This window comes from Thunnus maccoyii, chromosome 2, assembly GCF_910596095.1.
Source record: "Thunnus maccoyii chromosome 2, fThuMac1.1, whole genome shotgun sequence".
In the NCBI taxonomy this organism is placed as follows: Eukaryota; Metazoa; Chordata; class Actinopteri; order Scombriformes; family Scombridae; genus Thunnus; species Thunnus maccoyii.
In genome coordinates, this window is record NC_056534.1 from 3,122,471 (window position 1) to 3,137,303 (window position 14,833).

General features: G+C 39.2%; 1 protein-coding gene across 2 annotated transcripts in view; it reads right to left on the reverse strand.

Annotated features, from left to right (window-relative positions):
- LOC121883574 (homeobox protein Meis1-like) overlaps positions 1-14,833 on the reverse strand; it is a 64,623-nt gene that overhangs the window by 33,970 nt on the left and 15,820 nt on the right. For both annotated transcript variants that reach the window (XR_006092242.1, XM_042391899.1), the window contains exon 8: positions 6,066-6,211. Coding sequence is in view for 1 of the 2 variants with exons in the window: in XM_042391899.1 (XP_042247833.1) it covers positions 6,066-6,211 (146 nt within the window). In the remaining variant the exon portion in view is untranslated. The remainder of the gene's footprint in view (positions 1-6,065; positions 6,212-14,833) is intronic.

The window sequence follows — 14,833 nt, forward strand, 5'->3', positions numbered from 1 at the left end:
GTGTGTGTGTGGTGTAAACAGCACGTTAGCTTGTGGTTCGGCTTTTATGAGCTGTGGCTCAGAGGAGGCTGCAAGATTTTGTGTACAACTTCAGGGGAGGTAACCAGAGCACACACACACACACTCATGCACACACACACACACACACACATTCATGCATGCACACACACACACACACACACACACCAGCAGCTCCGCCTCCAATCAGGTCAGCAGGGTTTGTTGTTGCAGGTCTGAGAAACAAAGATTTAAAAGGAATCACATCAAAATGCCTCCTGATCTGATTCTGAATGCGAACAGTTTTCTAATGAAGCCGTTTCCACGTGTTGCTTATTAAAACGTTTCCACTTGTAACCTTTTTTTTTTTTGTTTCCAGGTCCAGAATGACTAAAAGCTGCCCAACAGAAGCGTAAACCTGGCCAACATTTTTTTTTTTAAAGAAAGAGTCCAACTGCAGACTTTTACAAGAGCAGAATGTAAGTTCAAAAGAATTATTCGTACAAGCTTCAACTGTTACCTTACAACTATTTTCCTCTCTGACTTTCAACTTCTTTTGCTAAATAAATACAGACTGAATGAAGAAACATCTGCAGCTCTTTATTTGTTAAAGGATAAATCCAGTTTTCTTAAAGAATCTGTCTGGAGATTCTCTATATTTTCTTCTTGTCAACAAGTCTCATGTGTTTGGATCCAAACCAACAATGAACTGATCTACTAACAAGTATTGTGTGTGTATCCAAAGCCTGATATATCTTATCCCTCCGTTGTTGTCCAGAACCTATTAAAAACACATCAGTGAGTCACACGGCTGCACTGGGTGACATGTTCCTTCATTATGAAGAGTTTGGTCACGTTAGTTTGTTTAGAAACGGCTCCAAAGACTAATAACAGCGATCAGAGAGAGAGAGTTGGACGAGGAGGTTGCTGCCACTCATGTTGGTTAGCTTAGCTTAGCATGAGGACTGGAAACAGGGGGAAACAGCTAGCCTGGGTCTATCCAAAGCTAACAAAATCTGCCTACCAGCATCTCTGAAGATCACTAATTAACATATTATATCTTGTTTGTTTAATCCGTATAAAAACTAAACAACGAGTTGTGGTTTTACAGGAGGTTATGTGACTTGGACAGAGCCAAACTAGCTGTTTCCTCCTACTTCCAGCTCTCCTGTCTTTAGCAACAGCAGGACCAGGTTCCCTGTCTGTCCAACTCTAAAACCCCCAAAACACTATTTGTGCTTTGCTGAATAACGTATTTGTATTCGGGTACACTCCTAATGTGCAGCTCTAACTACTGTGGCCATGACTTGCTATGCTAACATTAGCTAGTCGACCTAATGACATGCAGCTAGCTTTAAGGTGAAGTGAGTACAAGTGATTGACAGTGTGAAGGTTCTTTCACAATTACTAAAAGAACATGACACAGAGCTGCATTTAATGTCCAGTCAACTGTCTGCTGGTGTTTTTTTTAGCGTTGTTTGATGTGAGTTCATTTGCAGGACGCAGCAAAATAAAGTTCACTGCTCAGTTTGTTTGATTTGAAATCCGAGGCGATCATGGTGTGAAATAATTTCATTACACACATTAATAGTTTATCAGAAATGTTTGATGATTATAGTGATAATACTTACTCAGCAACAATAATCATAGCATGAAAATTTGATACCAGCACATGAGATTGATACAGATTTTCTTATTACTCCCTAAAAAGGGGAATAAATGTTCCCAAAATGTTCAATTATTCACTTAGAAAAACAGTCAACTCATAAAATAGTTGCAGGTTTTTCTGGTCTCTTTAATATATATCTAATATACTGTATATATAATCAATAAATATCTACAATAAATAAATATTTTATCAGCATTACCTGATTTTTTGCAAACCATGTACATCTGACTCCATCACATAAACCTTTACTTCCCCCGTAAACATATTTGTATAAAGTATATTAGGTTTTTTTTTTGTATATTATCGTATACAGTCTACAAGTATTTATAGTTTTTTTTACAAAGTTTTTTGTTATCTTGGTTCTTCAGGTAAATAATCCCATTTTTCTATCTTATTGCTGTTTTATTTCTTCATTTTGCTGTTCTGACACCTTCACCAAAACCAAATCCTTGTATACTTGATGAATAAAGTCTGATCAGTTTCCCTCAAACCCGCCTCTGTTTTGTTTAATTATTTTATCTACTTTGTCTCTAAATCCTGCATTAAATGTACTGTTGTCCTTCACACAACCTTAACCTCCACCAGCCAAAGCCTCCCTCCCTCCTCCCTCCCTCCTCTCTCAGGTACCAGTGTTTCCTCCCCCTCCCATCGTTCTTCTCACCTCCCATCTGCCGCAGGACTCGCTGTCCTCCAGGTTTTTCGGCTCAGAGTCCTGGCAGAGACCCCGACCCCCGTGGAGCAGCAGGGACGGATTTAGCCTCTCCATGTATGGAGAGGCGGGCAGGGGGAGACGGGAGGAATAGGTGGAGGTGGAGGTTGTGGTGGTGGTGGTGGGTGGAGCGGGGGGGTGTTTGGTTCTCAGCTGGCCTCAGTCAAACCTATGAGTCAGTCACGACTGGGATTTTCGAGCCGGTCCTCCTCCCACTTTTACTGGCCAATTTCGTTTTAATTTCACCCTCATAAAAAAACATATTTCCCTTTAGGTTTGAGCATTATTTGAAAATCAACGTATTTTTCATGCTGATGAACAGAGTGATATTATAATAAATCCTGGTGGATTTACTTACTTTCTAATTTATATTTTGATCCTTATGGATAAAATACACCATGTATGTGGTGGTATGTTCCAACCAGACACACCTAAACCTTCACAAAAAAACATCTACAGCTGCATGACACCTTATGTTTTATTAAACCTGGGTAACCAGCAACAAAATATCTTTAATTCCGTCCAAATCAAAACTATTATACTTGGAATAAGTCACTAAATAAAACCTGAATCCCCCTGCCCAGCAGAGAAACCAGGACTGTAGCCATGGAATTTAAAAATGCTGAGGTCACAATTCTCCAAACAGAACCACATCCACATGACTGTTTTTATTAGCTACCAACCAAACTCTCTTCACATTGCACTTATTCATTAAACTCTTCAATAATATTTTCTGCCATTTTTAGCCCCTCCCCCGCATAAAGCTCTAATGCCAAATATTCCTGGTGTACAATACTAAATCATTTATAGTTTAATTTTAGGGTTTTTTTTGCTTAAAACTAAACATATTTTAAGATATAGAATAACAGAAAATATCAGAATCAGCATTAAATGACCAAAAATGTGTAATAAGTATTTAACTGTAGACTGTAAACTCTTATTAATATCATTTAACTCCCCAAATGCACAGAAAACTACACAGATTTTTGTTCTTGGTATTATTTTTTCCTTGTCTTACTTCCATTTGTGGAGATAATCACGGTATTTCAGTTTTGGAAATATAGTTCCCATAATGTTTTTGGGGGATGTAAACAGGAAGTGTAACGTTGCCATTTTATTCAGTGATTTATTTGTGGGTCATGTGCAGTATTTGTTTACATGTTGGCATCATTAAAAGTCTGCTGAATTATCTGTTAGCAGCTCCTGTTTGCCCACAGATGTACAGACAACTATCACTGGATAAAATGTGATGATTCTGTGTTTTTTTCTTTGATTTAAAAGCAGATTTATGGAGGTTTACTCTTGATATTTTCAGGAAGTCACGCTGAATCTAAAAACATGTGCATCATGTCTCTGCGTTCAGATTTGACTGAGTTATGTCTCGACATAGAAGAGAAGAGACATGGAAGCACAGAAGGAAAATGCATTTCTTTACAAAAAAAATCTTGCTTTTTATTTGTTTTCTTTCAATTCAGAGCCATTTCTCTGCATCCTAGTCGTTACTTTGGGGTTTAAGATCGGTCTTACACGATGAGGAATAGCTACATGACACGATCAATATCCAGAATATTGATACTGCCAAGAGTAAGTCTTGTTCCACACTGAGTAGTAGTTGTAGTAAAGAGAAATTGTTTGGTTAATTACAGTAGTATTATCGCCCAGTCCTTGAACAAACTGATATAAAAGAGTTTGTCCAGGTCACAGCTCTGGTTTCCGTCGGTCACCTCTGAGGAGCCTTGAACAGCCCAGAGCTGAAATACCTGGACAACAGCAGAGGTCAAAGGTCATCACCGTTCTCATACTGAGAATGTCCCCAGGTTGGGAGCAGGTGGGAAACAGGATGGGCTGCGGGGTCGAGAAGGTCAACACAACTTTAAAGTAGATGAGGGCCGGCGGGGTGGACAAGTGGACAGAAATACCAAGACAGAACTGAAAGGTCACAGGTTCAAATCCTCCAAAACCACCACAAGTGTTGCTTCAAAAGTCTGTCGAAGTCTGTCGAGCCGAACATATGCTGTACTTCTGACAACTACGATAAACTACGGTGAATTGTGTTTTAGTGCAAACACGTTTTTAGTTATAGATTTACTTTGTTTAGTTTTATATATAGTTGTAGTTTTATTATAAAGTTACAATTATTACTTTTTATTAGGCACCGGCTATAGAACCAGTGCAATAATTTACTAACTATTAACATGGAACGGGATTCTGTGCCAGTCGTCTACAGGCTGTTGGAGACCACTGACCGGACATTTATTACCGTCACATCGGGCATTTTAGTGCCGTTAAACGGGACATTTTTACTGCATTTTTACTGTTTTAACCAAAACCATGGGAAGGATTAGTGTATCACCTGCAAGCATAAACATTTCTCCATTTTGGAACAATTCCAGTTTGATCATGTGATCTTACGCAATCAATACCAATGTGTAATTATTCTGTACCAGCAATAAACAGACTATTGACACAGAGAAATCTGTACCAATAACCACCTCCTTTTTATTAACCGTGGTAAAATAAATGTAATTGTACTAGGTAAATAATCCCAGCCTCATCTTTGCTAATTGCTTTTATTGATCTTTCATACTTTGACTGTGAAACAGGTATTAAATTGCATTCTATGTGGTATTAAATGGCTTAAATTTAACTTAGTGAGACCTGCACAAACCCTGCATACAGTAGTGTGTCATAAAGTGTTAATATGAAGCCTTCTGTCATTCAACACATAGCTAAAGCGTTAGCATTGAGCCTCAACATGGTGCGAGCTAAATATAGCATTAAGCCTGCTATGTTAAATCTACAAGTTAGCTAAAATGCTAAGATGTTGTGAAGTCATATTTTCAACACGAGAAGTCAAGAACACAACATGCTCGGTGTTCAACCATAGATGTATGAAAATATGGACGTCGTTACCGTGACGTCACCCGTTGGTTTCTGAAGAGCGGTTTTGAAGCTCAAAGCGAGCCGCTCCGGCCGTCGCCATCTTGGCAGTGCGTGACGCCGCCTTACTCCCAGCCAATCAAAAATGGGCAAAGAGGCGGGGCCGAATGGCTGAAACAAGCCACCTAGCGGCTGGCGGACCTGTCACTCAAAGCAGCCATGTCCTTCATTATGCAGAACTTTACGGCTTAATAAAATTTAAACGGGTGAGTTATAAAAAAATTCACCCCCCGTACAGTTGTCATGAAAGAGGAAATTAGCTACAGAGACCAAAACCGTTGTTTGTACCAGGCTGTAAACATGTTTATTTCTGCTGTAAAGTTGGGCATTTTAACATGGGGGTCTATGGGGATTGACTCACTTTTGGAGCCTCAAGTGGTCATTCAAGGAACTGCAGTTTTTGGCTTCATTTTACAGCCCCGGAGGTTGCCGCTTGGTTTTAACTGGTCTAACAGTTGATTGATAACAAAACTGACGTTGCCAAACTAACATTTCAAAAACTACAAATGGTGGAAAGATAACTAACTTCCATGAACTCAAACCTGTTTAAAAACATAAGTTTGACCCACGAGTGATCAGAAAACTTCCACATATCATTAAAAGTTATGAGTGTAAGAGTGCGGCTCACTTGAAAATACCACATAACTGAATTTCTACTTTCTCAAGATTTACACACACCCACCCACTTCAGCTAAATGCTAAAAACAAAACAAATAAAAGAACAATAAAAAGACGTTTTGATGGACTCACCGTCAGGTGCTGGAAGAGCCACGCTCTCAGGATGTTGGTGGCCACTTTGGGGAAGATGCCTCTCTTCTTGTTGTGCAGTTTGTCTTTGTCGGGGTCGTCGTCGTCCCCGGTGCTGGGCGAGGCCATGCCGTTATCCAGACAGTCACCTGAACAACACAAGAAGAAAGTTTATTCAAGGTCCAAAAGTCTCCAAAAATATCAGTCTGCATGAAAATCTGTTTGAAATCAGAAATGTTAATTACTGTAACAGAGCAGCCATAAACAACACGGCCTCTTGGATTGAAGAGTGATAAACTGCTGCTTCCATGAAGCGCTGGAACAAGATGAATCACGCTAACATTCGGGTAATTTACAGACAATAATAGCAACATACTGATGTTTCCAAATTCATCGTATCTGTCCAGTTTCAACAGTTCCTTACGTGAGTAACTTTGTTTTTGATCTTCAGGAACAGCATGCAAGCTCCAACATCCATTTACAAGCTTTTCAGAGCTTTCAACCACATCTCACAGTCTTCTAAAGCCAACGGAGCTGCTCAGGGGTCACTGATTGATTGACTAAATTAATTCGACAATTTAAAAGGTACAAAATAACTCTACAAAGCGGTACTGGGGATTAAATAACAATCAGACCTAATGGCTTATTTCCACTGTGGTCCTCCATCATACAACAAACTGTATAATACATCATAAAACCATAACCGCAGTCAAGACAAATCACACATAAATCACATTATTTTACTGATGTTTATGGGGATGATTGACATAATTTAATTCATGGTAATTACACCTATTTTATAGTTTAAAAGGTCCTTATTTTTGTGTAGATGGAGAACCACATGAACAATGCCTGCAGTGTTAGTAATTGTTTGGTTTGGCGGAGGACGTTTTATTCTTGTCTATGTTTGACAAATGTTTCACCACTGCAACTGTATTTCGGTGTGTTGTAAGTTCATGTGGGCTAAGAACCCATTGGCTCTCTGTCTGATGGCGATTTAGCCTCCGGGGTCAACGGCTGATATTTCAGGGCTTCAGGTGTAGCCAGCAGATATTTGGATAACAGATATCTGGGCCAAGACTTCTTCTTCCATGCACCGGTCGTTGTTTACAGTCCAATTAGCAACTCGAGACGGTCTAGACAACATTTCAGCTAATCTCTATAAACAGTTATTAACATATGAATGCAGATAAATTTTTAAAAAGCTAATAAAAAGCTAAATTGTCATGAGACGATGGCCGATGCGTTCAGCCTCTTATGCTCTCCTCATGGACTGTTTACCCGCATGCAACCAAAGCCCGCTCAAATGTGATTAGTCAACACTACTCAGACTACAAACAGACTAACTAATTAACTAACTAACTACAGAAACAACAGGAAAAAGGACAGAGTGAAAAATTGGAGTAAGAAGCAAAGAGTTTCCAGAGTTCAGAGTTCAGTCAGAGGCTGAGCTCAACATAAAATATAGCATTACTATGTAAATCTACAAGTTAGCTAAAATGCTAACTGATGATGAGTTTCAAGTTTCTTCAAAAGGTTGTTGTGAAGTCACATTTTCATCACGAGAAGTCAAGAACACAGCATGCTCGGTGTTCAACTGGACTAACAGTCGACTGATAACAAAACTGACGTTGCCAAACTCAGCTCAACATAAACACACACTCAGTGTGTTCACTGCTAGTTAGCTAACAGCTAACATCTGTACAGTTGCTATAAAGGCAGTTTAAGGCGACACAAAAACACAAAAACGGTCCAGCAGTCAAATTCATCCAAATGATGCAAGGTGAAAACTTAATTTCTCTTTCTGTCAGAACACACAGGAGAGTTTTTACTTGTACCCAAAATGTGTTTTGCTTTGACAATAAATTAGAGGAGAGAGAAAACACAGAGAGACCTGCAGCAATGTGTTTTTATCCATCAAACTCTCTCTGACTTTACACTCATCCTCTGAACTAAATGTGAAACTTCCTTCTGCAGATTCCTTAATGGAAACTAAACCTTTAACCAGGCTGACTAGTGAAGCTCCAACTGCAAGTATTTTAGAGTTCAGACTACGAGGCTACAGACCAACAACGTTACACCTCCATCTGGAAACAAATCTGCTTTATCAGACCGTTGACTCTGACTGAACGGATCCGCAGCCAGACCACAAGCTGCTTCAGCTCGCTCGCTGTTGGCTGGTGGAGATTTAAACATCACTTTCGCTCAGCCAGCTCCCCTGTTGACCTCCATGATGAAGCCAAATGTGGTTAATAAGAGATTTTCTGAAAAACCTCAGGACAGCAGGACTTCCAATGACATCTGCTTACTTTAGCTCAGAAGCCGCAGCCAAACTCCCCTGCACATTTGGCCAGATCTCGGTGTTAATTTGCCATCCTGGAGAACATAAACAGAATAACATCCTCAGCATAAAAGCCCATAATACTGTCACTCTGAATGGGCCTTTTTTTTCTGAGGGAGACAGCAGGAGAAACAGGAAGGATGGAGGATGATGGGAATCAAAATAGAACGTTTACTCAATAATGTCAGAAGACGAGTCGGCTACAAGTCCCAGAGAGCATCGCCGTGGGAAACATCCAATCAGAAAACGTTGAATTCTGTTGCTAAGCAGCTGATAATAGGATGAAGTGAAAGTTTGAGGTTTACAACAAATATTTTGTTCCTGAATACAGCAGAACTTTCTCTATAGCAAAGGTCACTTAGGTTCATGGGTGTTGTCGTCTGGGTGTTGCCCTGTCAGCATTCTTTAGTGTACATCTGGTCTGAGTCTGTTATAATGGTTTGTACCCAGAGCTGCAACAATTAAGTTGATTAATTGAGTCAGAAAGACAATTTTGATAATTTCAAGCAAAAATGACAAAATGAATGTAAAATTTATTGGTTCCAGCCTGTTAAATATGAGGATTTACTGCTTTTCTTCTGTTTTATATCATTGTAAATTGAATATATTTGGGTTTTATTGTTTGGCCAAAAAGGATTTATATATTTATAATATAAAAATAATAGATAATCTAGTAACCCTAATGTATGATCACTAACCAGTTAACTTCTGTTTGCACCTGTTTTCATTGATTGTTTTCTTTTATCTTGTATCTTTTATCATTATTTTATATCGTTTTTATACATCAACAAGCACTTTGAGCTGCATTTTTTTGTATGAAAGGTGCTTTACAAATAAAGTTATTATTATTGTTATTATAACTGTAAATGAGGGTCAGTCCTCAATGATTTTTTGAGTTTAAATAAAGGTTATGGACTCTTTTTGACATTCCATATGCTAAACGATTAATTGTTAAAAGACAGATTAATGGTAATGAAAATAATCGCTAGTTTGGCTCCATTAATGAAGCATTCATTGATTATTTAGACAACAGTGTGTTTGTCTCTTTTCCTGTTTCAACATGATATTTCTACCGTGCACAAAGCTCCATAAAGAAATGCTTTCCCCCACTTTGGTGAGGAAGAACTTGACCTCAACCCCATCCAACACCTTTTGGCTGAACTGGACTCGACTGCGAGCCAGACCTCATCACCCAACATCAGTGCTGGAACTCATGCTCTTGTGGGCTGAATGGGAGCAAATCCCTGCAGTTTGCAGCCAGGTTCAAACATCTGGTGTAAAACCTGAAACCATGAGAGTGGAGGCTGTTATGGCAGCAGATTGATGCTCATAGTTTTGGAATGAGATGGTCAAAGAATCACATATGGCTGCAATGTTCGGCCGTCCGCATACATTTGGCCATTTTTGAGGCATCGTACTTCAGTGTTATTCCAGTTCTCTTGATTTTTTTTCCATCTCCCAGCAGGACACGCTGTGTTCAGTTTCTCAGTCCCTCGTCCCTCTCTGTGTTTTTATTCCAAGACTGACCTCAGCAGTGAGGTCACCTTAATTAGAGCGTTGGATTGGCTGTTATTCATCTGACCCCTCCCACCTTCGCCAGCGGAGGAGAAATGGTCCGTAGTGGAAATGTGGTGGAAAATAAAGACTCCCTCTCTCTCTCTCTCTCTCTCTCTCTCTCTCTCTCCAGTGAGCGCTCTTCCAACAGACCACGGCTAATAAAATTTTGTACAAACAGTTCTTAAAAAGCACAGCGACGGAGGAGGCAGGCAGCACGACCCGACTGTTTAGTGTAGTGTGTTTTTTTTTTTTTTTTTTCTTAATCTCGCATGTGAGGAGCAGAGAGGGAGTCGTGATGTTGTGCAACCAAGAATGAGCTGAATGAGGGCTGGAGGATTGTGTGTGTGTGTGTGTGTGTGTGTGGGGGGGGGGACTATTTTTAGTGAACTTTTCTCTCTGCATGTTTATTAAGGTGCGTTTTGCATATTAAATGAAACATGACGACAGATCAAAGAGGAGTGTGACAGAGAAGGCAGGTTTAGTAGATACTGGTGTAATCTCTGGTTTTGATATGTGTAATATAAATAAACTTTATTATTGTTATTATTATTATTATTATAGAGGAATAGTTGTTGTAAATGTAAGATTTGGTTAAATCAATGTAATATCATAGAATACAGACAGACAGGCCTGCAGCAGAATATTTGAGTTTTTCTGTATTTATACAAACTTGAACATAAAGCTGCAGCTGCTTTGAATGTGTTTCTATCATAAAGATGAACGCTTTGCTCAGAGGAGCTCTTAAAATCAGAGAGGACATCATATCGTTTCAATAATTCATGACCTTTTCTCCGGTTGTAAATGATACTCGTGCCTCTAAAAGTCACTGCAGGTACATTTCCATCAACGTGTGTTTTATATGTCACATTTAAACATTAAAAAAAATGTAAAAAAATACCAGAAATTTTGATGAAAAAACAAAGCGACTGTATCGCAAAAATGTTGGCTGAGTTAAAAAAGCTGTCAAACCAAAAAAAAAAAGAGAAGATAATAATAATAAGTTTATTTATATTGCACTTAGTAGAATAAAATACCAACTACGAACACACTAAAACCAAATACACAACCATGAATAAGTCAGTAAATAAGAAGGCGTTCTGATGCAAGTCTGAGATTCTCTGCAGAAAGTAGAAGAAAGTAACTCAGAGATGTGATCTGGAGCCATAAAGTGCTTAAAACTAAATAAGTAGGATCTTAAAATCAGTTCTAAAACCAACTGGCAGCCAGTTTAAGGACATTAAAAGAGGAATAATATGGTCTTTTTCATTCTGGCTGCTGCGTTTTCTACAATTTGAAGTCTGTGACTTGATGTCATTGCATGAATCTTATCGTGTATGATGGATTTAATATTTTTAAAATTCAAAACAAATTCTGGCAATGTTTGTGAGATGAGAGAAGCAAGGGGTTTAGATTACTTAGCTGAAATGTATTTTGCAGTTTGAGGCAGGAGAAAATATTTGCAGAGCGGATCAAGAAATTACCGGATTTGTGGTTGCAGATGGTTACAATTATCTGTTTTGTTGGAATTAAGTTGAAGAAAGTTTGCAGATGCCATCGAAAGATGAAAAGATGCGATAAAAATTTTAAAAATGTCATCTTTTTTTTTACCAGGATACCTGCTGCTTCCTTCACTGCCGGAGGAAAATATCAGCGTTTCAGGCCTCCAACAGGAAGACCGACAGATGAAGAGTTAAAGTTACTGCTGCTCAATTAATTATGTAATCTCGTCACGCTTTTTAATATTTAGGTATTTGATGGAAACATGCACTGAATAACATTTTATCTTCAAAATTCCAGGCTCAAAACTCATCTTTTTTCTTTGTGTTTTGGTTCCTGCTGGATTCACTGTTTGAATAAAGATCCAACTGACTTCAGAACAGCTGGCATCCTTGATTTGTGTGTTTTTATTCATGTGTAGGATGAACTTTGTGTCTTTTGTTTTTCAACCTGTTAAGCGTTCAGAGATGCCTCAGTGATGAATGGAAACAGAGATCACGAATATGAGAATCTTTAAGGACGTTATCGACCGTTTTGAGCTTTTTTTGTCACTTGTTCATCGTGTTTCTGCCCGTCCGACCTCGCAGCAGCTTCTCTTATTTACAGAAATGAAGCTTTGACTCAGTCGTCCTCAACCGCCCTGTTTTCCCTCTCCTCTCTTTCCGTCACCCACAAACTTCCTCCTCCTCTCCTTCAGTCCACAGGTTGTTGTGAAGCCGAGTTGTCACAAACCATTAGCAGGTTGGGTTTGGACTTCTTTTTCCTCAGAGAGCTAAAGGAGCGAGAGAGTGCGGGTGGAGGGGCGGGGTGTAAATCAGCCTCAGGGAGCTCGCGGTTCAGCCTAATGAGGCTGAGAGCTTGTTTATGGAGTTACGCATCATTTTTATGATTATTTCCACCTTTTCAGGCTCCGCTGCTCGGCAGAATTCTGCCTCTGTTCAGGCGGAGCGAGGCCCTCGTCCACCGCTGACTCTGAGCAGGACGGGCTGGGCCTGGAGCTCCCTGCTGCAGGCTGCCGGGGTCTGTCGCCCTAACCTTGGCCCGGCGCTGTTAAAAACACTGAGGAGAAAATGAGCCTCATTAAACAGGCAGAGAAAGTGCAGTAAAAAAAAAAAACGGCGGCTTTTAGTGGTTTTTAGTTGAAATGCTGCATTATGTGCCACAATCCAAAACCGGCAGGGGGATGGTGGTGGGGCACCGAGAGGGTTACAGAGCAGGGGCAGGCTGCAGGTCACCAGTTTGAAAAATCTGCAGGGAAAGTACACGAGTCAAGTCATGTGTTTGTTAGGCGCCTTTAATGGGCAGAAAAGTGCTGAGAGGCCTTGCAAAAAACACAAATAAAATGTGCGAATGTTAGCTAGCTAGCTAGCTGCGTGGTGTGTAACCAGCATTCTGAAACCACAGAGAAACGTCCTCCCACCAGGTTTTTATTCTCACGATCAACCTCCGTCCAACAAGTCGTCCAAATTAAACAACAAGATACGTCGTTGGTCCATGACGTCCAGAACGACACGTAGATCTGACGCCGCCTAATCAACTGTCGTCTCTTATGATGTGATGTTATGTGAGTCTTGAGTACAACCTAAAAACATTATTTGTTGGGATTCATTTGTCTACGATTGGTGCTTCTGTTGTGATATTTCCTGCCTCCATCTTGTCGGTTGATGGTCTGTTCCTGGATAGATAGACTATATCTGCCTTTGACGTATGACATATGTGACATATGTAAATATGTTGTAGTTTAAGGTTTGGTTAGATATAGAAACATAAAAAAAACACTTTTTAGAAACACTGTCTGCACTCAATTTATAATCTGGTGCAACTTTGTGTTTCTGTGTCTTTATCTGCTCAGCTGTCAATCAAACACAGACACTGAGAGGCTAAAGAAGCATCTCTGATATTACCAAAAAAACTGATACCAACATATCGATGGCCAAAGCGCAAAACCTCCTCTCTGCAGAACTTTCTGATTGGTGGATTTCACTTTGGATGATGAGAACGAGGAAGGCTGCTCATATTCAGTCTGTCTGCAAGATAATCCCGCCCTTCATTGTGAAAGAAAAGTCACACAAACAAAAACACAACTCAGAGTCCCTGAGTGTGTAGAGAAGCTGCAGCACGAGTGAGTTACACAATCACTGAACATTCATTTTCAGTGGACGAGGAAGCAAATACACTGAATTTAAGGAATTCTGACCCTAGTATACTACAATGTAGTAACTATTACATTTACTACATCTTTATACCTGAAAACAAACTTCATTTTATTTTTAATTTAATTTTAATTATTAACTTAATTTAGAGCATCATTTTGTAGAACCTCTTCCAACTTGCACCAAGTGCAAAAGCTCCTATCTGCACTTTGAGAGGCATTAATATCTATAACACATAATATAATAATATAGTCCAAAAACAGTGTATTATGTGTTGGGTATCCTTAACAAATAACATTCTGCAAGAAAACAAGTTTTTTTTTAGTTTTCTCAAAAAAGTGCATTTTTCAGATGGGAGGTTTTGCTCTTCGGCCGTCGAGATGTGAAAGTCACGTTGATTCTTGACTTCAACACTGTGTGATTTCAGTTCTGATGTCGACAGCAGACGTTTCCAAATGTTTTATGACAGGAATGAGATTTTTCTTTCTTTGATGTGAATATTTTGAAGAAGACAAGACAAGTATCATAATCAAAAGAGCACCTGAAACTTATTATATTACTTATTTTAATTTGTGTCCTTTGTTCTTCTGGTGCTTTTGCTTACTGCTCTTTTTTAATTAAAGATCCCCGTCCAGACAAGTTCTCTGCTTTGAATGATGATTTATGTCTGATACAGTTTTCCCATTAAAAAGTTCAATGAACTCGTTTGAAAATTACCATCTCCTTCTTCTTTATGTTAAAAAATTCACTGTAAAGTTCAACCTCAGTGTTCAAGTTTCCACATCACACTTGTGTCAGTTGAATATTGGACCACGATTGGCTCCAAACTAGTTGTGATGTCACAAATCCTGCTCATAGGTTCACGTGTTAAACTGAGATTTAAGTTAAACTGCACAGAGAAGAAGAACAAACATCCAACTGAAGGAACAAGAAGAAGAAACAGGTTTTTTTGAGCAGGAGGAGGACTTTGACTACAACACACTGATATTAGCTTCCCTCCTTCACTCTTTTCACATATTCTCTTTATCGATAGTCTTTCGTAGCCAAGCGTAAATACGCTCTGGGAATATTTTTTTTGGAGTTTCCACTCCAGAAATTGAAGAACAAATTGTGCATGAAAACATGTGGATGGAAACATACTTTGTGAGAGTCTGTGCACATGCAGGTTTGTTTGTTTAACTGTGTTTTCTGTGCATTTACTGTACATCTGTTTAAAATATGAA